This window comes from Emys orbicularis, chromosome 17, assembly GCF_028017835.1.
Source record: "Emys orbicularis isolate rEmyOrb1 chromosome 17, rEmyOrb1.hap1, whole genome shotgun sequence".
Taxonomy (NCBI): Eukaryota; Metazoa; Chordata; order Testudines; family Emydidae; genus Emys; species Emys orbicularis.
Genome location: NC_088699.1, coordinates 14,089,063 through 14,113,602, shown reverse-complemented (window position 1 = coordinate 14,113,602; position 24,540 = coordinate 14,089,063). Strand labels below are relative to the sequence as shown.

General features: G+C 42.6%; 1 protein-coding gene across 2 annotated transcripts in view; it reads right to left on the bottom strand.

Annotated features, from left to right (window-relative positions):
- Nucleotides 1-1,381: 1,381 nt before the first annotated feature.
- Nucleotides 1,382-24,540, bottom strand: part of CALN1 (calneuron 1) — a 151,077-nt gene continuing 127,918 nt past the window's right edge. The window contains exons 4-5 of one of the 2 annotated variants that reach the window (XM_065418486.1): nt 13,935-14,091; nt 1,382-1,509 (exon numbers count right to left, since the gene is read on the bottom strand). In XM_065418486.1, the coding sequence (XP_065274558.1) occupies nt 1,382-1,509; nt 13,935-14,091 (285 nt within the window). The remainder of the gene's footprint in view (nt 1,510-13,934; nt 14,092-24,540) is intronic. The other variant, XM_065418487.1, reaches the window with a different exon arrangement.

Sequence of the window (24,540 nt, the reverse complement as noted above, 5' to 3'; positions counted from 1 at the left end):
TGCCTTGTTTAAAAAAATAAAAATTCCATACTTGATCCTGGCATCAAGCGTGCGTGGTCCTTGCGCTCTTCCCAGTACATAACTCCCTGATCTTGTTTGTGCCGCTTGTGAAAAATCTCTTCCAGGAAAAATGAGTAACTCTCAGGATCCGAACGGCTGACATGCTATGTAACATATGGCAGTATTTTCTAGTCTGTGCTCTTCCACTGCTTGTTGCTTTCTGCTTTTCAGTTTTCTCTCCCATGAGCCTACGCACGAGGGCGAAAACTGCCCCTGATAAGAGACAGAACAGTCGAATGATCAAAAACTAACAACACCAAAAAGTCAAAAGTGTGAGCTACTATATTTTTGTACAGGAGGTGCCTAGCATAGAGACTTCTGATACCTCATTTCCATAACAAGGCATGTGATTGGAGCCAGGACTCAAAAAAATATTGTTTTTCTCGGAAGAGTTCTCCTATGATTTTGGTGTCTGAGAAGCTTGTGCAAGACCAATTTAGAGCAAGGGCAAAAGTGAGTTTGATTTAAAACAAGTGACATTTGATGCACAGATGGAGCCAAATATGATGATCTTTAATTGATAGCGCTGGTTGCAGACTCAGTAGGAAGACTGTGCACAGATTTTTAAAATGCCCATGTACTAAAGCAAGCTTTTGTTGTTGTTGTTGTTGTTGTTGTTGTTGTTTTTGTTTTTTAAAGCCCTGATTGAAACAGAAAAAATCACACAAAGTGCTTCCCCCACAATCTTGTGTCAAAGGTGGGTTTAAAAACAAAAAAATAGAAATTGCACAATACTAGCAAATTTTCCTTTTTAAAATTTGAAAATACTATACAAGGACTTTCTAGCTCCCCTCCAATGCCGTAGACTTGAGGGCACAGTCATAAGGGAAAACGCAGCAAAGTATGTGAAGTAAAACAAACTGTATTTGCTTGTGGCTACACTATGATCGACTTCCTAGGAATGTAGAACCCCTGGAAAGCTGCTCGAAATAGTCTGTTGGCCCCTAGGTTAAAAGACAGCCCACAAAAATAGCTCGTGAGGCTGCGCTTCTTCAGAATCCCAAAATATAACTCTGGATGAAAGTGAGTCCTCCTTCAAGTTACCACCGCTGTTTTGAAGCAATAATTCAGGACTCCTGTATGTTTATTGCATTAGGAAACAAAACCATTAAAGCATTAAGACAGCCCTTTTATGTCCCTGCCAAGAGGATGTAGTTGATTCACAAGCCATATTACACTGCTGGTCTCGGGTTCCTTGTCGACTGGTTCTTTATCTGCCCGCCTTTCTTTATTTCCCTTTTCAAAGTTGATTTGAGGAAAAAGTTCACCCGTTGACATGCGCATGCATGGTTAGTTTGGTTCACAGTGTTATGGTGAAAGGCTATTCCATGCCGCTCCGGAGGATCTGGTTGGCTGCAATCAACATGACACTTATAATAAAGGCCATGGCAAATGCACATATAAGGCTCTTCCGTACACAGGTCTGTCTGTTCTGTTTCTGGGAGTGAACTAAAGTGGGAGGAAAAAAGAGAGAAGGTAAAGATGAGACACTCTTACAACTGGAAGTATTTAGCCTTTCACCAGTTTCTTTGCATCATAATAAGCACTTAACATCTCTTGCATCTGTAACCCCTCTGCAAAAAAATCCATATCAATTGAATTTTACCCCAGTAACGTCACCCTTTTCACTGGTCTGACTTTTGAATGGTTAAACCTCTAGCCTATTCCTTTGAGATTCCTCCAGACAGCCCCAGTTGTTTGATTTCTGATTAAGAAAAAGTTGCATTTCTATAAAGATTTCCACCCCCGGATTTCCATACCAGTAATTTAAATTCTCCACTGTGTACTTCAAAGGGAGACTGTTGAGCCAATTGTTGCCCAGTCCTGGCACATACTAAATTCAAAGGGTAAATTCAAGCCCTCTTATTTTCAATACAGACTGGTCACCAGCGCGATCCCAGATCCCAGTTTATTTCTTTTATAGTCCCTAGAACAACATTGGAACCTTCGCTTGGATTCTATATTGATGACAAATATCTATTATGGCTGTCTAGTGCATCTTTCTGCCAATGCAGGATTTGCTCTCTCGCAGTGTTTTGTCCGAAATGGCTTGTAAAACAATTAAGTGATCAATTCTCATTGCATTCACCCGGAATGTTCACTAACTTCACTGGTTGCTCCTAGTTAAAAACCCCTTTGTATCATCCTAACCCATTGCTGTCTCTTCTTGGCATTGAAACACTGTTTATAAGTATTAGAAGGGTTTACATTTACTGCTGTTTAACCGAAGAACTTGACCATCTCTTCAGTCCTTTAGATATAGCTCTGTTAATCTTTCCTTATAAATCATTTGTGTTGGTCTTGACTGGAAAGATGTAGCCAAATTTGGAAGGAATTCAGAAATGAGGTGCTCAGAACTGAGCAGAGTATGCCACATGCAGTTTCATAAGACAACTCTCTCCAAATACTGTGCCCAACGGCCATGGTTAAATATGGTGTAATCACTGCCAGGAAGCGCATTTAAAGTTTTCAGTGGACAGGCAAAAGGAGATGCATTGAAAACCATTTAAAAGGAAGCCTTACAGAACAGAGGGAAAACTTCTCTAAATATCCTGTAGAAAAGCGGGAGTATCGTCTGCTAGTCAAAATACAACATTCAAAGTCAGGAGTTGTGGTTGTTTTGTTTTTTAATTTCTACCACTGGCTCACACTGTGACCTTGCACAAGCCAATGTACCCCTCCAGGTCTCCATCTCCGCACCTTGCTGGGTTATCGTAACGATTCATATTTGGCATGTGCTTAGTGATCCTCTGCTAAAGGGCTATAGCAACTCGATGTATCATTAAGTCTGCTGTTGCAGGAAGTATGAAATCTATCTTATCTGTATGTGCCAGGCAGCCAATAGCTCTCTTATTTTGGTGTGTGTAGGGGAGAGGGCATAGCTGATTGATTATGGAAAGCACTGACTTACTGCTAGTGATTATAAACCTTCTCCATAACAACCATGGTAATCACAAAATTTTGATATGGCTCCCCCATCCCCTAGTTATACCATGGACATGAAGTTGCTGCCTCCATGGTCAGTCAGACTAGTAATGAGAGAACCTCAAATGACTGAGATAATATTCCAGTTTTGACAAACATCTGAAAGTCTGATGAGCGGAAGAGTCTCTGAACTTCTCAAGTCTGGAAAGCTTGGGCTGGTGGTTTCATGAGAATGGGTTTTCTCTCACGATACCCTGCCCTTCTGGTTCTGATGCCAGCTGGAACCTGAATATCCAAAGGCATGCAGAAAGCGGGGTGGGGAAAGCTGTTCATAACTGTCAGGAATCTCCAGATACTCAATTCTGAGTGTCTTACTGTTTCTTCCTCTTTTGTAAGGGGGTAAGGAAGTCTGATTTGTAACGCCCGCTTCCATATAAATGTTTGTTGCCCTGCAATAACACTTCAGTATGGCCTTACTCCTTCTCAAAATGTGGTATTTTGATTGAAATGGCTGTTTCTTTAGCATCCTTTTTTCCCTAGGTCAGAGAAACCAATAGGGGAGTAAAGTAATTTCCATGCAGAGAAAGTGTAAAAATCCCCATTGTGGCAGTTGTATTACTGTATACTCTAATGGTGCACACACAAAAAATAAAAGTTAAAAAAAAAAAAAAAATCCTGACTTCCAGCCTTTACCTTTTCCCTATTCTATCCTCTCACCGTTGCTTTCTTCCTTGGGTGGTGTTTTTTGTTTGTTTTTAATTTTACATCTTATACTGATTCATTATTTTATGCCTGAAATACTGACATTTCCAAAATCTAGTTGATATAGGGCCTAAGGTGTTTTTTGTTGTTGTTTTCCCCTGCTTCTGAAAGCTTCCTCCAACGAAAGGACAAAATGCAAAAATTCATTGTCAACTGTAATGGCCTAACACTGTTCCTGCAGAATAGGATCGTACGCTCTTGCCAGTGACAGCAGTCTGCGTTTGGGGAGCCTGAGTCCTGGAGGATTGGTCCCTGTGGCCAGCAGTATACTTTTGTGATAATGCTGCTTTCTCATGTGGAAAGGCTACAAGGAAGAGAGAAATCAGAGTGAGCTTTTGTTGTTCGATTGTGACAGTCAAAGTCTATGCAAGTCTCTCTAGTTTTTAATCTTCTGATGCACCAGCCTTCAGAAAGTGTGTTTTTTAGGTAGCAAGCTTAAGATGCAATAAGAAGTTAGTCCTATAACTTCCATCGGGAGAGGGCTGCAGTGAAATTAATCTTTAATGATAACAGTTTAGTGAGACATTATAATTGGTAGAACTTGTATGCAAGGTTGACATATAATAAATTACAGTTCATGCTCTGTTGGAATACCAGAGACAGTACTTTAAGAAGGCTCCTCAATACTTCAGTTGAGGAGAGCATATGGCCCAGTGTCTAAATGAAACCAGAACTGCTGAATAATTTCACTTGACAGACCCTTCTGATTGGAGTCAGTATAAGACCATGATCCACAGGCTGTATACTTGATCAGAGAACAACGCACGCAATGGATGTTTATGGTACTGGAAAGATGTCATTACTTAAAGCAGAGGACTGGTGTTTTACTCCCTACTAACACAACACACTAGGAGGCCTTGGGCATTGAGGAGATGTTCTTCAAAAGTGGCCTCTAGTTTTGAAGCCCATAGGTTCTCCTTTCTGAGGTGTTGAAGCAGAGCAGTTGCAGCGCCTGCTGATTTCAGTTGGAGCAGGAGGTGCTCATCAGTAAGTGGGGAAAATAAGCAGCTGAGATCCATGGCGTCCCAAGGTTAGAGGCATATTTTTATTTTTATTTTTTTAAATGTGGGCATTAGCTTCTCAGGCTCGGCTTCGTCTATAAAAGGGAGATAATTTGCCTAACAAAAGGGACTGTAAGGGTTAAAGACTTTATTTAATAGCATTTCTACCCTTAAGAACATGCTTTGATTTTCACATGGCTGAAAGAAAAAAGTGAACTAGTGCAAATTATGGGTGTGTCTACTCGGCAAAGAAAAAAAACCTGCGGCTGGCCCATGCCAGCTGACTCTGGCTCGCAGGGCTTGGGTGGCGGGGCTGTTTCCGAGCCCAGAAGTCTACACAGCAATGAAACAGCCCTGCAGCCTGAGTTGGTTGGCACAGGCCAGTTGCAGGTATCTGTCTACACAGCAACTGTGCCCTGTGTGCTTTTGGTTTTAGTGATGGACCTGATTTCTCGTCACCTATGGGGATGTTTGGATCTCAACTTTTTTCTGTGCGTGCATCTGTCTGTCTGTCCATCCGTCCCTTTTATGAAGTTGGATACTTGGTCCCAGGACACGCAGAGCAGCTAGGTGTCTAGTTCCTGCTGACGATGCTGCTGCTGATGGAGGAGATATTCAAATGGCACAGAAGGGAACTCTCATTCAATCTATATACTTGGTTCAATATTGTTTAGATTAAACATCCAATTGCATTACCTGCGCTGCTTTGGTGAAGTAGTCAGCAGCAACGTGGCACAAAAAGTATCTATCGAGGAGGAAATGTACATACAATTTTTTCGAGTTTTTAATTTTAACAGAGGAGAAAGAAATGAGCTTAAACCAAAGTCTTTATGAAAAAGTGAGAGTGATAAATAAACCACACAACTCCTCTGGCATTTTGATGAATGCATACTGCAAAATTCTTACTCTCCAGCAACGTTGTATCCTGCATGTGAAACTTTTTGTGAAGTCAGTGGGAGTTCTGTTTTGAGGAATGGCTGCAGAATCAGACTGAAGGAAATGTTTCAAAGTAATCCGGTGATGTAGCTGTGCAGCTAGTGATAATGGCCTTGCAAATGCTATACTCAGTAATCCACATCTACACTCAGGGTATAATAGTTGCAAAGTGGGGTATGTGAGTCTGATCTTGCATACTGCAGTGTACCTCAGGAGCAATCCCATAGAAGTTACATGGAAATAACTAAGATCAGAAGCAGGCCTGGGATAGCAAGTATTCTGATATTTTTCCTGTCTGCCTACTTCTCTTGTCTTGGTTCTTATATTGTGCATCACTGTATTTATCAGTCCCTTGTATTCATTTTAATAGAAGATTATGACATACTGAATTTATATTACAAGATTATTTCATGCTTCTCACTGATATGATGAGGCAGTATTTGGGTGGTCACAAATAAGAAATCCTGTGCACCCCAGCACACTCTATGCTCGCTTAGCTGCATTTCTCTTTCAAAAGGGAGACAATCAACAGGACTGTGTGTTCTCTAGAACACTGGCAAATGAAAAAAATGGTTCATCAATAAGTTTGCAACATGCTTAAAATCTGTGGAACATTTTATTTGATATACGAGTAGCAGGAACTTAGTCTGTTTGATTTTGAACTTATTAGGGCACAAACAAATCTTCCATTTCCATCTCTAAAGAATAAATCATTGGTGATTCACTGTGGGCCTAAATTATTCCTGCCAGTCTTATTCTGCACTGCATACTGTACACTGTGTTGATGGGGGAGGAGGAAGAAAAGCAGTTTTATGAATCATGCATAAGAGTCCCTTCACTAATCCTGAGAGGTGCTGAGTCTAATGGAGATGTGTGCACTCAAACTTTTCATCTGGTCAGGGCCAGATCCTGAACTCAGCTGGGAGGAGGAACCTGTCAGTCCCAGGGCCCCAGTTTTCCTTATGGCAGGCTCCTCTGTGCGAATGGTGTGAATTCCTGCCCTGCCTACCAAAAGGAAAGCTGCCACCTTGTACAAAATTGCTCTGAGACCACCCATTATAATATAATCTTCCTGTAGCCCTGATCTGTCTACTCGTGAGAGTTGTGTAATACAACATAACCCACACTGAGCTACAATTCCTACAGCTGTGATGCAAAGCAAGGGTTTTGAATGCAGCTGTAGCAGCTATCGAGCTGGCCAGTGCCATTCTCTAGGAAGACGATTTGTGTGTATAGAGGTTCACCCCTTTCCAAAAAAAAAAATCAAGTGGTCTTGAACAAAGTAGGCAGATGGAATGGTCCTAGAACTTGATGTTTAAAGACCGCCTCATGGGCTTTGTCCTCCTGGAGTTCCGCTCTCTTGAAAAATATTTTGTCTTGCCTTTATTCCAGTGGGAAAGGTCAGGGAAAAGACCGCTACCAGGAGCATCTAGGTGCACTGCACAGGATGCTCGGTAGAGCCAGGCTAGATTCAGCTAATACGGGTCATAGCTAGTCAAGCTCCGCTGCCAGCCTTCCACGGAGCTCCCTGATAAGAGAAGGCTGGGGTTTTTGGAATGAGGAAAGTCAACATTTTACAGCAGAGACCCGTCTGTAGTGGTGTCTAGGCTCTGTACCATCATGGCTGTGGATTGTGTTTTCCTATTTGGAAGGACTGAGAGCCATGAAATCCTTTAAGCAGAACACTTAGATCTTCCTCTAGGTTTGTTTGGCTGGAGTTCTCCCAGAGGCTAGCCGCTTTTCTCCCCAAAACAGAGGAGGTGAGCCCGGTGTTACAGAGAACACCACAATCTCAGCAGTGGTTGGTGCTTTTGCAATAAGCACAGCAGTCAGGGGTGAGCTTTCTTCTGAAACTGGTCAGGGTCAAGAGTTCCTCTAGGAGAGGCTGAGTGATGAGCAGCAGGCTTACTAGAAGGCGGCAATTTGAGATACATAACCTGGTTTCCTGGGAATTCCTTTATCCGTAAGAAGATTGTCACATCAAAGCAGTAGAATCTTAGTGGAGGGAGGGGGGGTCGCCAAGTGTGAATAGGCCCTGGTGTAGCTCAATGAGTGTGTAACTTGCTCATGTATGATAACGAGACACAAGGGCTGGTCCCAGTGGGCTCAGCAGAGCGCAAGCACAGCAAAGGTAATGAGCTATGCAGCAGCATCAGGCATATATGAACATCTGAATAATGTAGGGTGACTGCTAACGAAGATGCGTGCATGTATAACACGTGCCAGGCAAGATATGGCCCAGGGTCTATGCTGGACCTCTGTGGAGGAAGAGCTGTTGCAGGGGTGCAGAGTGGCTGCAGTTTCTCTTCTGTTGGCTTCGGGAAGAGGCTATGAACAGGTATCCGGGCGTAGCCGTGTTAGTCTGTATCCACAAAAACAACAAGGAGTCCGGTGGCACCTTAAAGACTAACAGATGTATTTGGGCATCAGCGTTCGTGGGTAAAAAACCTCACTTCTTCAGATGCATCTGAAGTAAGGTTTTTTTACCCATGAAAGCTTATGCCCAAATAAATCTGTTAGTCTTTAAAGGGCTAACGTTGACCAAAATATAGCCAGAGTGTCTGAGGGATGCCCTGAGTCAGCAGCCTCCACAATAAAACTACCATGTCCAATCTGGCCAGTGTTATCCTGGGTAATCTATGGCTAGAAGAAAAGGATGAGCCATCTTCCAATGCAGGTGCTATAGGACCTGATCAGTATCCAGCAAATTCAAGTAAGTGCTACAAAATATGTACAGTGAGCACTGTCATAATTCCTGCATGCAGCGACCGACACTAGGAGCTTGGCTATACGAACACTGAGTTCGCAGCAAGTCACGGTGTAAAGCTATAGCATGCTGACTTGCTGCCCACTCACTGTGCATGTGGACCCTGCTGCCATACATTCAGGCCTTGCCTACAGCGAGAGTAACACGTGTAGCTACGTGCCATAGTCAAAAACAAGCTGCATCCACAATGCAGTGTGTAGCTGTACCTGTACCTAAAGGCTCTGGCAGGGAGAAGCAGAGGGGAGGCCTCAGGATGCTACACCACTAAAACCAGCAGTGAGGTGGGGGAGGCACCGCTCGGGCATGTAGTTGAGCATACCCTAAGGTTCTGGCGTGGTGTTACGCTACTAAGCAGTGCTTCATCAGCGATGCTGCTATTTATACCCGCGCTAGTGGGCCGTACGGCGCCTGTACTCCATATGCTGCTGTGAGTGTAGACCTATCCTAACAGTGCCGTAGTGCCCGTTGATCTACCCTATGCAGTGCTCTAGGGAGCTGTTACTGTCCATGTGAACCCTGCTATCACACACTTGGTGTGCAGCAAGCTAGTGAGCTGTAAATGTACACCCCAGCTTGCCACGCACTAAATGTTGGTATAGCCAAGTCCCGGGTTTCTTTCCCTTGGTCTGGAAATAGTTAGGAAAATCACAGTGTGAAAATGAGGCGCCGACTTCCTCCTGTGAGCAAGGAGCAGAGACTCCTAGCTTGTGGTTGCAGCTGCTCAATTATGTCTTGTTAATTTCAATGTCACATTTGAGGATAAAATATTTGTGTGTGCAGTGCACAGTCATCAGCATATAGACATTCTAGTTTGTTTCCCATGATGTGTTTAACAGAATATCACCACCAGTTTGATTTAAGGCACTGCCGGGCAAGAGGCTGTAGTGTAATTGCGAACTGCTCTCCTTTTTGCCATAAATTATATATGATGATTCCTGGTTCTCGCCTCCATTCCCCTGGCCTGCTCGTTAATTTCTTCTGCCCATTGACACTGTTCATTAATTACAGTGCATATCAGTCTGTTTGTTAGGCATTTCTATGGAGATCTCAGTACTTAGGCTCTATTGTGGTCACTTGTTATCAGGGTGGAAAATCTGAATGAAAAAGAGGAAAAAATGTATATGTCAATTTGGGGGGTTGAGTCCGTTTTTTTTCTCTACCAGAGCAGAGACTTTGTCATTGGATAGATGTCAATTTTGGACTCAGACGAGGATTTGGGTTCCAAGTGTCAGTCAGCGCACTCTAAATATAGACGCCAAAAACTCCAGGTGTGTAGAGTTGGACATCTGGATATGCATTTATAATTTTCACTAGACATGGACTGACACACAAAATTTAAAGTGTAATCCTGAAAGTCTGTACACAGACAATGGAATCTCAGGCCACAAAATAGAGAAAATAGTTAGCTAAGGCCTGGCATGGACAGAGTTTTTGAAGCAACAGTTGTATTTGGTTTAGAGGGGTGAATATTTTTAACAGATGTAGTTATGCTGGTATAATGCCTTGAGGATGCAGTTACACCAATATAAAAGGTGACTTATACCAGCATACTTTATAGCGTATTCTTGTAAAGAAAGTGCAGTGGTGGTACAAGAACCTTCTATACTGATGTAAGTGCATCCACACTAGGGGGTCATACCAGTACAGTGAGTGGCACAACTTTTGCGTGTAGACTAACCCTGAGATGCTCTGTGGTAATTATCCCCACTGAGCGTCTGTCCGTGGAAAGAGCATACAGCGTCCTTCTGTTGGGAAGAATGTTTCAACAGTGCTAGTGAGTGCTGATTTTGAAGAAGGGTTAAACTAGTTGCGGGGGGGGGAACCCCACACCTCTCCAAGTCTTACTAAAATCCAGCGGGGCACTCTACTTGCCTTACCTGCAAACTTACTGCTTAATTAAGGCATGTCTACTCCGTGAAGTCCTGCGTTCTTGCTTTGGAGCCATGCACTAGAGTTTGGCACCTGTGTAATGGGTATAGTTGGGGCAGCGGAGTATATGGTTAAGTGAACAGCTATGCATGGGGGAAAGATGCACATTCTTTAGGCCTGAAATTACTTTGAAAAGTGCCAGTGTCACAGTGAAACTTTTGAAATATTCAGTTAGCTTTTATCCAGTTTTTTGGTTAAAAAATATTTTTTTCCTCCTGATTTTTTTTAATGGGTCCATATGCTTCTGGGTTCTGTCTGGCACCAGCAGCGCCAACATCCCATGAGAAAAAGCTGTTCCCGCTGTACTTTCAGAAGCAGGAAGTACCAACGTGCTGACAGACTGAGCATATGACACTTCTAGCCCAATTTTAGCAGACCCAGGCTGTTGATAGTTCACCTAAGTATCAGGCCCAGCTCAGTGCTAAACTCACATTAGTGGCTTATCGGCAGGTAATGGCGATTTTAAGCGCTTTGCTTTACAACGTTAACTTTCCATTTTTAATCAAGATTTAAATCAGCAAGCCTTGATTTTAAGTAATCGATGTTAATCTTATTTTGCATTTGCGCTTTTTATTGTTCCTAAAGACAGGTCGATTGTCACTGGTTGGTGTAATTTGGTGGTACTTTTTGCTAACCAGGAGGATGCACTAGATCTATATGCATTTATTCCAATTTCTATGTAATTTTTTAATGTTACCCATTTATTGAACTTTTAATTTTTTATATTAGAAAATGGTGAATCTCATTTAATAGAGGAATAACTGCAAGTAAAAAAATGTCAGGCTCCATGTGGCTAGAAATTGGAAATCAATTCAAAATGCACAAAAACTGTATTATTTAGTAAATGAAACTACCTTAAATATGCTGGGCACAGAAGTGTTTTAGTAAATAAACTGCAGGCAATACTTCCTTTATCAAATCAGTGTGATTGTAAAACTAGTGCCCTTCACAATCAAACTCATTCTGCATTTAAATTGGTTCCAATCCTGAAGGACATGGTGACATCTAAATCAGGGTATGTGGCTGCTATAGTAGCCCAAAAATGTGGTGGTGCAGCCTGAATCCACCTTTCTGAGAGGCTATAGCTAGGTCGACAGAAAAATTCTTTGTTGATCTAGCTGTATCTACAGTAGTGATTAGGTCAACCTAACTACGTTGCACAGGGCAGGAAATTTTTCCAAGCCCTGAGTGATATAAACTAAATAAACCTTGAGCTACATCTGAGGCCTAGTCTATACCTAAAAATTTCTGCTCTTCTAGATTAGTATCCTTTATTCTCTCACTCTGAACTTATTGTGGGAAACTACCTACACGCAATGAAGCATTATTAAACTTGAAATGAAAGATTAGATGGGATTTTTTTTTTTAACTTTGGATCATTTTTTTCCCATTGGAATCTTACGGTGGGTAAAGTATAAAAGCGGCTACAACTATTAAAGCCAAAATTGCATGCGGCACCGTCTGTCAAGCACTCCAGTAAACATTCCTTATGGAATCACTGAACTAACTTTTTTAACCCAGTTTTGCTAATACAAAGCTAGTCATTCTCAATGTGGTCCAATAAAAGATATCCCCTAACCCACCTTGTCTCTTTCAAATCATCCAAAGCGTTACTGTGATTAGTTCCAGAATGCTTGTGTAAGAGCATGTGTCAATCTTTGCAGGATCGGGATCTTAAGGGGCCAAACTTTTAGTAGATTAGTATCACAGAGCAGAATTTGACTCGCTGTCTTTTGAGTTAATGGGTTGGCTTACGTAGGTAACATTCTCCTTTGCAGAGAAAAGAGAACCATGCCAGGTTTCGAGTGCTAGGTGATTTCAGGACGATCAACAGTAATTAACGAGTGTCAGAGAGATGACTCCAGAGCTCAGTTGTAATTCATTGTGCTAATTCCATTACAAGGATTAAAACTTGCCTCTCACAAGGATCTGAGCCAGCTAAAGAGATTCCTGTCTCCCTGAAAAGCTTTCTGGCATTTGTATAATCATTTTATACTAACCATTGTGAGGTTCCCAGAAATAACATCAGCGAGAAGTAGCTACTCTTGAGAGAATCGCCATTTCCTCCTTCATTGACCTCCCACTGAGCCTAAAATGAGCAATCCTATTTTTCTTTATTATTAATTTATATCAACTTTCCTGTTCCAAAGATCCTTTTGTCTGAGACTCTCAAAGCACTTTACAAGGAGAAAACCCTTGCAATAACCTTCTAACAATTTTTTTTTTTTAAAGAGGTGGCTCAATTTGGTGAACACCTTTTTGATTCCTTGACATTTTTCACCAATATGTTTGCGGGGGGGGGGAGTGGTTGTTGGACCACCTGATTCTTCTTGGTTTCATGCCATTTCCAGGGACTGAAACTGTTCCCCACTGGAGCATGAAAACTCAAATATCAATTCACACACATGCTCACACTCATGGATGTTGCAAAAGCTGGAGTTAGCATGAAGAGCAGGTTGCGGTGGTGCTCCCAAAGCCAGATGGGGCTGCAGATTGAGCTGGAAGGGAAGAGGTTCTCAATTCTATTCCTACTTCCGCCCCATCAGCCCCTTAATTAACGCTAGGCATTCACTACCCCCTCAATAATGTAAGAAAATGGTTTTGGGCCACAGCTCAAGTAAAGGAAGGCTATTTGAGGAGGGGGTTGTGATGGTTGATTGTTAGTAGATTTGTTTAACGCATACTCAAGTACACAGCAATTCTTCCTCCCCTTAAAGCAATTTGTGGACTTCAAAGCCGGGCTAAGTTTAAATGTAGGTTTGCTACTGGGTTATAAGTGAGAAAAGGGAAGAGAGTGTAGGGGAAACTGGTGGGGAAGACTTACCTTGCTTGTGGAAGGACACCAAGCAATTGACTTCCCCCCCCCCCCCCCCCCAAATGGTTCAGGTATTGAGCCTGACAAATGTCACAAGATCTATCTTGTATGAAGATGGGGGTTAGTCAGATAGAGCACAGGTTCTCAAACTGGGAGGCTTGACCCCCTCAAGGGTTGCGAGATTATTACATGGGATGGGGGGAGGGAAGAGATCGCAAGCTGTCAGCCTCCATCCCAAACCCTGCTTTGCCTCCTACATTTTACACTATTATTAAACACTTTAAATATGAAAAAAATAAGGGGGGGGTCACACTCAGCAAGCCTTTTTGTGAAAAGGGGCCACCAGTACAAAAGTTTGAGAACCACTGATAGTGTCACTTAAAGGGAATATAAAATGCCTAGGGTTCCTATGAAGTAGTCATAAACTCTACTTAGTAGATGACCTTTTCAATCCTTGTAAATGTACTGGAAACCATACAAGATATCAGTTTGATACTTAAAACACTTCAGCCCCCCTCTCCGTGCCCAATTTTAATGGCTATAGAGTAAAGAAGATTAAGGCTCAAATTCTGAGGGCCATACTCAGTTTTCACTGGGCTTTTAAGCAGACCAATGCTCACTGATAATAGTCAGGTCAGTTCCCATTAAACCCTTAGGAAAGGACCTCAGGATTCAGCTAGAGTTTCATAACAGAGGAAGAAAGAAAAGCTTAGAGAGAGAAGGCATAATAACTTTTCACCACCTTCAAACTCTGGTTGGCAGTTGCCAGAGTTTTCATTTAAACTCTCCTCTTCGTTGATGATGATGTTTTCAATGTCCTTCATTGTTAAATGGTCCTGGAATGCATGATACAGAATATGTTTGAGCTCTTCCAGCGTTATCCTTTGCATGTCAAACTGTGGGAATAGGAGAAAGCATTTCAGTTAGTTTGCGTAACTGGTAACAAGCCATAAATGCTTTTAGGGACCCCCTCTCCACAATCTCAATTTGCTGCACACTCGTTCTCTCAGGGTGAAGGAAAAGGCCCCAGAGGTTATTTTGCAAATTCTTTTCCATACTTCTAAAGACCACACTAGAAATGACGGCTATCCATCACTTCCCCTATTATGTCTGTATTGCCTATGGGCCTTTACTGGCCTGCATGCGCCCAAGAAGCCAAACCCAGGATGGGCTCTATGAGAAAACGGCCGTACCCATGCCACGACCCAGCAAAGCTTGTTTTCGGTAGGATCTCTATACACTGGGCTGCCTACCAGCTTTTGGCAGTGCAGCAGCATCTTTCCCTAACCCCTCCCTCTTATTTGTTCTGACTTCTCTTTCCTGAAAACGTACTACAGGGAGCTGGCATGTTCATCTTCAAGTATTCATGAGCATATGGCAGGTAGGTGCTGCTCCCGCACCGTGTCCATGCCCATCCTGAAACTCTGTCACTGCTGCAAAAATATACTGAAACTGATGGGTCTCATTGGAACACAGTCCCCTGCCCTTCTCCAGAGGGGACATCTTTGCTTTTGGGTAACTGGCTGGAAATTTAATGTACCATTAAACAGACACTATTTTTGTTCATTTTTTATATCATATATAAAGAGAGAATATTTATTTTAGGGAACTTATTGCTTGATTTATTTATTGAACAAAAACACTAGATGTTTACATGCAACCTCTGTATCAAAAGAAATGCCCACCTCCTGAAATGAAAAAGGAATCCAAACTACACCTCTGGCCTACTGAGGTGATTGAGAAAAATAAATTACCACTTGTGTCTGCTTCTTCCATTAAACACACACTGACAGCAAGTAATTAGATTTCTTATCCAACAATTTCATAAACCATAGGAGCAAAAGAGAACCCCCCCCCCAAAGCAATTAGATAAGCTTATCTATTCTTAGTTAACAGGAAAACAAAGAGAAGTTTAGCATGGAAAACAGCTAAGGCCCTGTTCCCTGACCACCTTGTCCTTCACTGATGAAAACCCATTTGCCTATGTGAGAAAATGAGCTTTCAAAAGCTGTTCTTGATACCTTTAAAAAATATTTTTGCATATAAATAAACACGGATTCATTGATCTGTAAAATTCTAATTAGAATTTATTTCTTTTTCATGTGACCTGTAAAATCTGATGCCAACAATGTTATCGCGCAGAGAGCAGGAGACAGCATGGGCAATGGTGAACAGTGCAAGCGCCTCATGTAGCTCCCAACAAACCCCCGTCTACTGGGGTTGGTTGCTTTTTTGCTGGATTTGGGACACCGCTGACCTATGAAAAATATCACGAAAAGCACAGTCACCACCAGCAATCTATAGACTTTGCTGGCGCTAGAAAACACACACGCACACGTTGGGGGTATACTGACAAATTTCCCACTCATTGTGTTGTAAGCACGGAAATCTGTATACTCCTCTTCTGATTTCTTTCAGAACTGGTATGAATAGGAAAAATGTTTCTCCTGGCAACTAGAGCGCTGTAAACATAGGCTAACAGAAACTTGGCTACCTCACAGGGGTGTCGGAAGCATTAATTACTTGATGTTTTATATGACGCTTTGCATTTTCAAAGCACTCTACAGAGCCAAGTGTCATTTGATCATTTTTACCCCCTTCTGAGGCAGTGTTTTCAGGCTGGCACCATGCTGAGGTGAATGGAGTTGCTCTGGATTTATACCAGATTTACCTCTATAGTATCTCTGCTGCAAAATATGGGCCAAACTGAGCTTTGTTAAAATGCAGGGGGTTACCATGGGTCTGTGAAACACCCAGAGCCCAACAGTGTCTCGCCCACATACTGGGAACATGCTTTCTCACCTGCCCTGTAGTTCTGCTTTCCTCTCTTTTGGTGTGGACAGGACTCACGTTAGGGGTTACGCTTGAGTTAACTCTGCAGCGAAGCCGTGGCCTTATTGGCCAAAGGAGGCATGGTGGTCAGTAGTTGATGCTGTAATAGTGCTTTTTTCCCCTCAAAGGGAGATCTCGGAAGCCAGCGCGTGAGCTTTTGCACAGGAGTTCATAGCTCCGCCCTACAGAGATTTTTTTTTTTTCCGTCTGCCCCATAGCTAGCTTTAATCAGGGGTGCCTGCAAACTCTAGAAAGCACAGCCTGTGACTTCATGGCAGATGTAGTAATAAGCACAGATCGTGGCCTCTGTGCTCTGTAAGCTAACTCACATCGTACATTTGAAAGTTCCCCAACATATGCGTGGAAATGACATCTTCTCGGGCGTCCACCAATCACTGGTGTTCTGTCTCCTCAGGCATTTCTGTAACTACTAGCGGATGGTGCTTCTGATATTCCACCCTTTGCCCGTGTGGTCTTATAGAAGGAGTGTGTTGGCTATTTGCCTCTTGGGACATTCTAGGGAGAGGGGCTCTGGATGGGCTAGTTTCAGGGAGACTGCATGTCAACTTCACGGGCAGCTGGTATCAAAAGTAGTAATGGGACTCCCCTCACTCCATCACAGACATAGGAATAGCCCCAGTGGATCTGACCTGTGGTCCATCTAGCCCAGTATCCCATCCCAGACAGCGGTCAGCATCAGCTGCTTCGGAGCAAGGTGCAAGAAACCGCCCAGCAGGCAGATAAGTACGTTTGGATAGCAGCGAACTTCAGCTACAGTGTGGTTGTATCCCATGTCAATGGGCAACTGGCGAAGGACTCTCTCTTGAGGTTCTTTGGAAGAAATCCTTGGTGGAAAGGATCTGCCATGGCTCTTTTGGTGACAAAATACCAAAGTATTCCTCGGCAGCAGAACTGCTGCCTTACGATCATAGCAGGGGCACGCTCTCTCCTGTGAGCCCCCCGCACCAAGCAGCACCACTGCCCCTTGTTATACCCGTTTTGTTCCCGGAGGTTGAGCCAGCAGCCAATTGGGCACGTCCAGACTTATTTTCATTAAGACATGGAGCCATTGACTGTGTTGAACAGTAGAAGAGGGGGTTTATAATTGGATGCAGATATATCCTGTCTTGTCACACACCTTACCTAGATTGCTCGTTGGGCTGGGGGTCCCAGGTAGGAAACCCACCCCTGCAGCACTTGCTCACTCCATCCGTGAGCCTGTGCGCGGAGTTCTTCTGCACGGGCCTTACTCTTCCCAAGAAGAGGCAGAGGATAAACAAGAAAGGGCTCAGCGCCAATCCCTGACTCAGTCCCGCCTTTAGCGATCGTCCATCTGCAATAAGCACGGAGCTTGGTAAAGAAGCGTTTGCGGGATCAGGCCTGCGGTTTGTGAAATGTTTTGTCATCTTTGGGGATGAAAACTGCTGGAGCTATGAACAGCACCTAGAAACTCAGCAGCCTGAAATATTTTCCAGTTTGAGCCCACACCTTCTGGCCCAATCAGAGTCTTAGTCGGAAATGTCCTTTTGCCATTAATGTGTGTTCGTAACACAATCATTAGTTTTGGTGAAAAGAGCATTGGTGGAAACTGATTTTATGAGCCTATTTTTCATTCTTAGGCTGTAAATTAGGGTTCATACAGCGATGGTAACTTTCCTGAAATAAGCATAAAAGAATAAATTAAATTCAGGGAATTAACACTTTTTTTTTTTTAATTTCTCCAAGAGTTCTCTCTCAGTGAATCCCAAAGCAGTCAAACTATAAAACCCTGGCTGTCGCTAAAGAACAAGGTGGAAGAGCATTTATAGAGAGGGAAGAACCCGATCAATGGAGATTCTTTTATGGATTTCCTCCCAGTATTATGCTGTAGAAGAGAAGCAAGTCAGCTTGATAAACTGTCTGTTCATATCTCTCCATTTTCTTCACAAATGAATGTATAGAACTTTATGATCAGAACTCTGACTATTGCCTGTTGGGGATGTACGAAAGAGACGATTATGATTCAGAGGCAGGGTGGTACTTCAATAAGCTCAGCTTCTGTGTTGATAATCTCCAGGGACAGCACTTCCCTCACCACCTCCCTTTAGCATGCCTCAGTATTAACCTTTTTTCCAGGATTTTAGTCCTGATAGCACGTAGAGAACTGTTGGTTAAAGAAACTCACATCTGCGTGCTGAAAGCCAGAACTAGTTAGAACTCTTTCTTAGATAGTGGTGAGCTGGCTAAGTGCATACTTCAAGTCACTTAGCCATGATCTATGGTATATGAAAATCTTGCCATTAACTTAATGCAGAACATGTTATTAGACTCACTGTTACCCCTGAGCTGAAATTTAAGGGCCTATATATACAGGCGGTCAGACAAGGGGAAAGAGTTTTAAGGTTCTAAGAGACCATTAGATCATCTTATCTATTCCCCCTGTAGATTAAAAAAAGAAATGTTACTCTCAGCCATGAAGTGGGCATTTGAACTTGCCCCAAACATATGGATGTTCAGCGCCAGGGTTCTGGCTTGGCCTTTCGTGGAGGGTGGAGCTAGATTCAAATTTCCTAGCGATAAAGGGAGTTGGGAACCGGAGGTTTTGTAATGTAACTCTAACCGGAAATCGCAGGGAAAGTTGTGCTACATGCTGCACATAGTTTTGGTACTGTCAGAGTTGAGAGTTTCTGCTTATCAAGACTACGCTGGGCTGTGCATGGGCTCTGGCTGCGTGGATCTGCCTCTAGGATCAGCACCACCACTAGAAATGGAGATGACTATTTGGCCTTGGGGATTTCACACATATCTGATAGCTTTCTACTAGACTTATCCCTATGCTGATGCAACTCTTGTGGTAGGTGAAAATCTTCCAGCATTTCTGATAGTGTCCAACCCAGATATAAAATCATCACAGCTTGTGATTTCCTCTGCTATATAGCATGTAGGCTCAGCTTTGGGGGAGAGAACTTAAAAGTGGACTTTAAGTTTTTAGAACTGAACTGTAGCCACCAACTTGCACGAGCTATGGGAAAAAACCTCTTCAGTAGATGAGTGAGCTTCCTATGTCTTAGCAATAAGAGCAACGTTAAAAGCTTGTCAACAGAAGTATGGCGTTCCAGGAAGTGTTGGAATCAGTCATGCTATCACTTTAGAAATCATGCTGTATAACTGCTAAATTTCCACCTGTAGACGAGCTCCTAGCAAGGCATGTTTTGAACAGAGATCAAGATGATCTCTGGTGTGTAACTCCATCGACTGGGGCAAATTAGACTCCCTATTCTCCCAGATAACTAACTCGGACTATAAATTGTTGGGTAAAAATGGGACCCAGATATGTATGGAAAGAACTGTGTGCAGCATATCGTCGGAAACTCATTTCAATTATTTACTCCATAAACTGCTCTCAAATTCTTATTCTTTGCATTTGACAAAGCATTCTGTTTGGCTACTGACTGCAGTATATCACAGTTTCATTTCCCTGATCAGCTCAGGTTTCTTAAAACAGCACTCAAAGGCACAGAATGGCCATTTTAACATATGCTTCACTTATGATGCTTTCATAGAAAGGAGACGAAACATGGTTGCTCCCATTTTACGGGTCCTTATTTAATAAAACACATATGCTCGCTGTGGTTGATGCAGTGATCCAGTTAGATGTGGGTGCATCACATAAAGAACTTCCACAGACAAATCTATGCTTGCTTGTAACCACGCCTGAAGCCTGCACGCACCACCATAATTCTTCAGTTCTGGAGGAAAATCGTGTGCTCCTCCATAAAAGCATATATTGACTGAGGGCTTGATTTTGCAAGATGGCTAAGTCCCTTCAATTTCTCCTTACACCAAGGAGACGTGAACTTGCTCAACATCTTTGAGGAGGCATTCAGTACGTTGCAGGCTTGGTCTTTTGGTGACCACTTTAATTTCAGTACAAATACAAGGGAAGTGTCCTCCTTGCTATAATTTGATTGTCCGCCTTCTCACCTACATTAATATTTACGGTACCTCGCTAATTCATCTTTGCCTGTAGCAAGAGAAATCTATTTCATTCACAATCCCCACGAGTGTAACTATTTTGTAATTCCCTAAAGACCGAAGCTTAGATCACCTCACAACATAGAACGAAGGGTTTTTCTTTTTTCCTCATTTGGCAAATCTCTTGGGCGCCAATGCTCTGAACAACTCTCTCAAGACTATGAACATAATGGTAAATATTCAGAGGCTTGCAAGGAGGGTGCTTGAATTCGGAGCAATTTTTCTTCACACCAGAAGTGATCGCCCACTTCATATTGTCTTAACAAACCAGTGTGCAAATGTATTTGGGCAGGGAAAAAACCCTGATATAAGTAGATCTCAGGCTTTGTTATGAAGCGTTTAGACTTTGACTTGTCTTTTAAGCAGTGAATGGCTTTTGCATCAGGAAAACTCATTATGCCTTGTACCTGCTTTCATATCTCAACTCTGATTTAAAAAAAAAATATCAGTGCACCCATTGTCAAAGATATATGAAAAAAATACCCTTGGTAGGGCCCTTGACCCACTAGTCGTTCTTTGGCCCAAAATTAAGCTCCGGATAGTTAGTTCCTTTTGGGCTAAAATTATAGCTCAGCAAAAAAGCCCAGAACTGTACAGTGCTGGATAAATGGTAATCTAAACGGATACAATGAATCATGCAAATGATGATGATCTGTCTGAGTGCGGCGGAGAGAGATATCAGATGAACTGTCCAATCTATCACCAGCACAATGGGTATGCGGGGGGAGAGAGAGAATGAAGGACAAAGTAATAACCAACCTTTGGTTGCAACGTTAATAAAAATACCTGGGCTCTTGGCCAAGCTGAGAAATGATTCTGCCCATAAAGCAGTGCCAAATTATAGCAAACTTAGATCATTATGAACCTCCCTTGGATCTTAAAAAACAATTTGTTTGTGGGTGATTGTTTTATGCTCTTTATAAAATCTAAAATGCCATTTTTCATAGAATATTTTTTTCCCCACAAACATGATCTGTAACTACCTTCTAGACAATCTTTTAGCCCTCCCTCTTTTAGGCTTGTCAAATGAAATGGCAGGGCGTTCTTAGGCAGAACTCTACACGTAAGTATTGTATGTAAGAGACAAGGCAGAAGCATGTGGATTAGTGACTCATCTGCCTGCACTGAACACCGGCTCCTTTGACAACTTATTTGGTAGTTCTAAGTTCACTGAACACATTGGGATAAACTATGGCCCTGTGATCCAGCAAAGCACGGGGTTAGTATCCAAGTGTGCTGGGTGAGGGGACGTTCTGCCTGCATGTGACACACAGTAAATAGGGATCTGTCGCAAAGCACCCCTGCAGCTTGCTATGGAAGCATTCGTGCCAACACTGGAACACCCCCTCTGGGGTGTGCCGAGTGAAAGCAGCAGTGCTAATCACGCTCACTAGCTCTTTGAGCCAAAATTATAGCCTCCTCCTCTGTGGGTGTGCTGGAGGCAGCAGAGGTCTCTCTGCACCTGCACCCCCTCTAGCATACACAGTTAGCAAAGAGGTCAAAGCATGGCTGTGACTGTATCTGCAATCAGAGCAGCTTGAAACACAGGATCTTCCAGGCTGTTTAACTACTGTCATGTGGGTAACTGTTTTCTCATTATTTTTTTCACTTGTGAGTTCCCATAATGGGTAATTACTTAAGAACTGTAATGGAAGATTAGTGTGAGCAATTGCATATTTAGGAAGAGAAACTGACTCAGTCTATGGAAGATCTTGTTCAGCTCAGTTTCTCTTTTGCTTTTTGTTCTTGGAATGTGAGGGAGCATCGTTGGTAGCACCTGTGTTCAAACACATCACTGCTTGTTAACCACAGTTCACACTAGGCCTGGGCAAGCAGATTTCTATCATTGCTCCCAGCATGTACTAAGGCTTGAAAATGTTGGGTTAGTTTAAAGCAGTGGTTCTTAACCTGGGGTGCGAGTTGCCCTTTCTGGGGGTGCGAGACATGCCAGATTTTTTTTAAAGGTAAATCATCGAAAGCACAAATTAAGCATAGGCACGTAAGTACAATTACTTTGTTTCATCAAACCTATGTATTTATTAAATTATACACTTTTTTAACGACTACTGTAATATACGAACAAAAAATATATCTAGGTTTAAAGAACTGACCTACTTCAATGATTTTTGATCAGGGGTGTGAGAACATATTTTGAGAACCAAAGGGGTGCAGGCAGCAGCAAATGTTAAGAACCACTGGTTTAAAGGGTACAGTGAGCTGGGAATTACAGAGATCCAGAAGCATAAGGATGCCCAGTTAGAAAACATTCAGTATTTACTTATTAACTGTATTGAGATACTTCAATCTACAGCAGATAAAGGGTGTCATTCTTGGGCACTGGGATGATAGGAAAATTATTTGATTCCAAGCCATTCAGAGAGCCTGTTTAAGTGAAAGGTGAAACAGGCTCTACTGAAGCCAGTGAGTCTCTCCCTTCTCGTTTGCACTGGTGTATGTATGAAAGCCGTCTACAATTTTAAAAACAAATCTGCAGAAATGAATTATGCTGGATTACGCACCAATCATAAATTCAAATATTACATAATCAAACTGTGACTTGCTTAGAGTTCAGTGCCATGTGCCCAGAATTAAAGCATTAAAAGCAAGCTTTGATACGGTATCTATTTTCCCAGGAGATATTAAAGCATGTTACAAAGCGAGGTGAGTGTCATTATCCCCATTTTACAGAAACCGAGATGACGTGAGTTGCCCAAGGTCACTCCAGCAGGCCAGGAATAGACATCAGGGCTCCCGACTCCTGGTCCAGTGCTCCTTCCTCTAGGCCACACTGCTTCCACTGCATTTCTACTTGTACTACAGTGGAGTACAACTATTTCGGGGAACTTTCTTCTTTCCCTGAAAGCTTAATCCTGTTGAGCGTGAACTTTCATTCCCCCGTAACTGTTCCATTGTACAATCCCTGCTGGAACACACTAATGTATTGATCTGGGAGGTGATCTAAGTGGTGTGTTTAAAGGATGCTTTCATGATTACTGAGTTTCTTTTCTTCTCCTCTAGTCAGCTATGGACAGGAAACTCTGGGGGTGACAACTCAATGAGGAATGAAGTCCAGATGACTGGTCTTGCTTCATATGTTCCCTGCTGGATGTGAAGAAATGGCCTTCCAGAGGTCCCCTAGATATTACCCAGCTCTTAGTAAATATTCCCCCTCCCTAGCTGCCAACGCCCGCTACAACTGCAGGTGATTGTTGTGGTTATCAGTACCGTTAGTATGTGTTTCTCTGCCCTATATGGTATCCTCTCTCAACTGTTCCACTTTTCTTATGTGATCATTTACATGGGTAGATTTCTCTGTGTCACATACACAATTATTATTTCCGTTACTTTCTTTAATGTCATCTTGTCTTTTCCTAATTTCTAATACAGTGGAGCCAATTTATGATTCATGTAAAATGTCCTCCCACTGTTTTGTAAATGTCAGAATTACAGCCGTGATGGCTCTGTGAAAGTAAAAGAAAGCTGAGAATATCTATTCTACGTTTCAGGGTGCTAAAGGCGAATAAAATTCAAAGTTCCATCCCTTCATCAGCTCGCCTATGTCTGGGCATTAGCCTACCTAGCATTGCTATCAAAGAGAGGACGCGGGGACTTGCCCCAGAACTAGAGATCAGTCACTAAAGGGAAAAACAAAATTGTAAGGGAGCAAATGAAGGAAGACAGTGGGCTGAAGGGTAGAAATGTGTTCTAGTCATCTTCAAGCAACTCCCCATTTCTTAAGTAGGAGGTAGACAACAGCCATCAGGAGGTATTGGTGGTCATAACATGTTTGTAAACCTACATGCCTGATAAGAGCCCTTTCTGAAATTTTTACAATGAACTGTGGGCTCACGGAAAAAAGGAGGTAGTGCTTGTTTCTATAAAATTCAGCAACACTAAATGCAAGCCTGAGACCTAGTACCAGAGGGAAAGATTGGAATCTGTGGCAGAGCTAAAGTTTAATCTCTTGAAATGAAGAGGAACATAGTTCTGGAGCAAAAGGGCCACTAACCCGATAAAACACAAGGATGCAGACCAGACAGAAAACAGGCTTAAAAGGAGCCATGCTACTCAGCTGCATTTGTGTCTGAATGAACACTGCACACGCAATCATGCCACAGAACTGAGAAAAAGGTTGTAGTATAGAGATGTGATCAATAAGAATTGTTCCAGCCCAGCCCTGCTCTACGTGTGTATCGTGCTGTTACTAAGTGATGAAGTTTGATAGAGAGATGGAGTTTACAGACCGATTGTTTACAGATGGGAGAGCAGGGTAGCTAATTTTTTTTTTTTTAAGACAGAACTCTGCCATAGAACAAATTGGGCTGGAAATCAAATTAAACTCTACCCAAAACCTTTTATTATTCCTCCCCCTCCTCGCCTTAGCTCATCAGTGAAGCACAAATCACAACAGGTTCAATGGTTCAGTTTCTTCATCTGAACTTGATCAAAATTTACAAAAGTGGGCAGTCACTATCAGCCCTCAACGCAGACGCCATTAT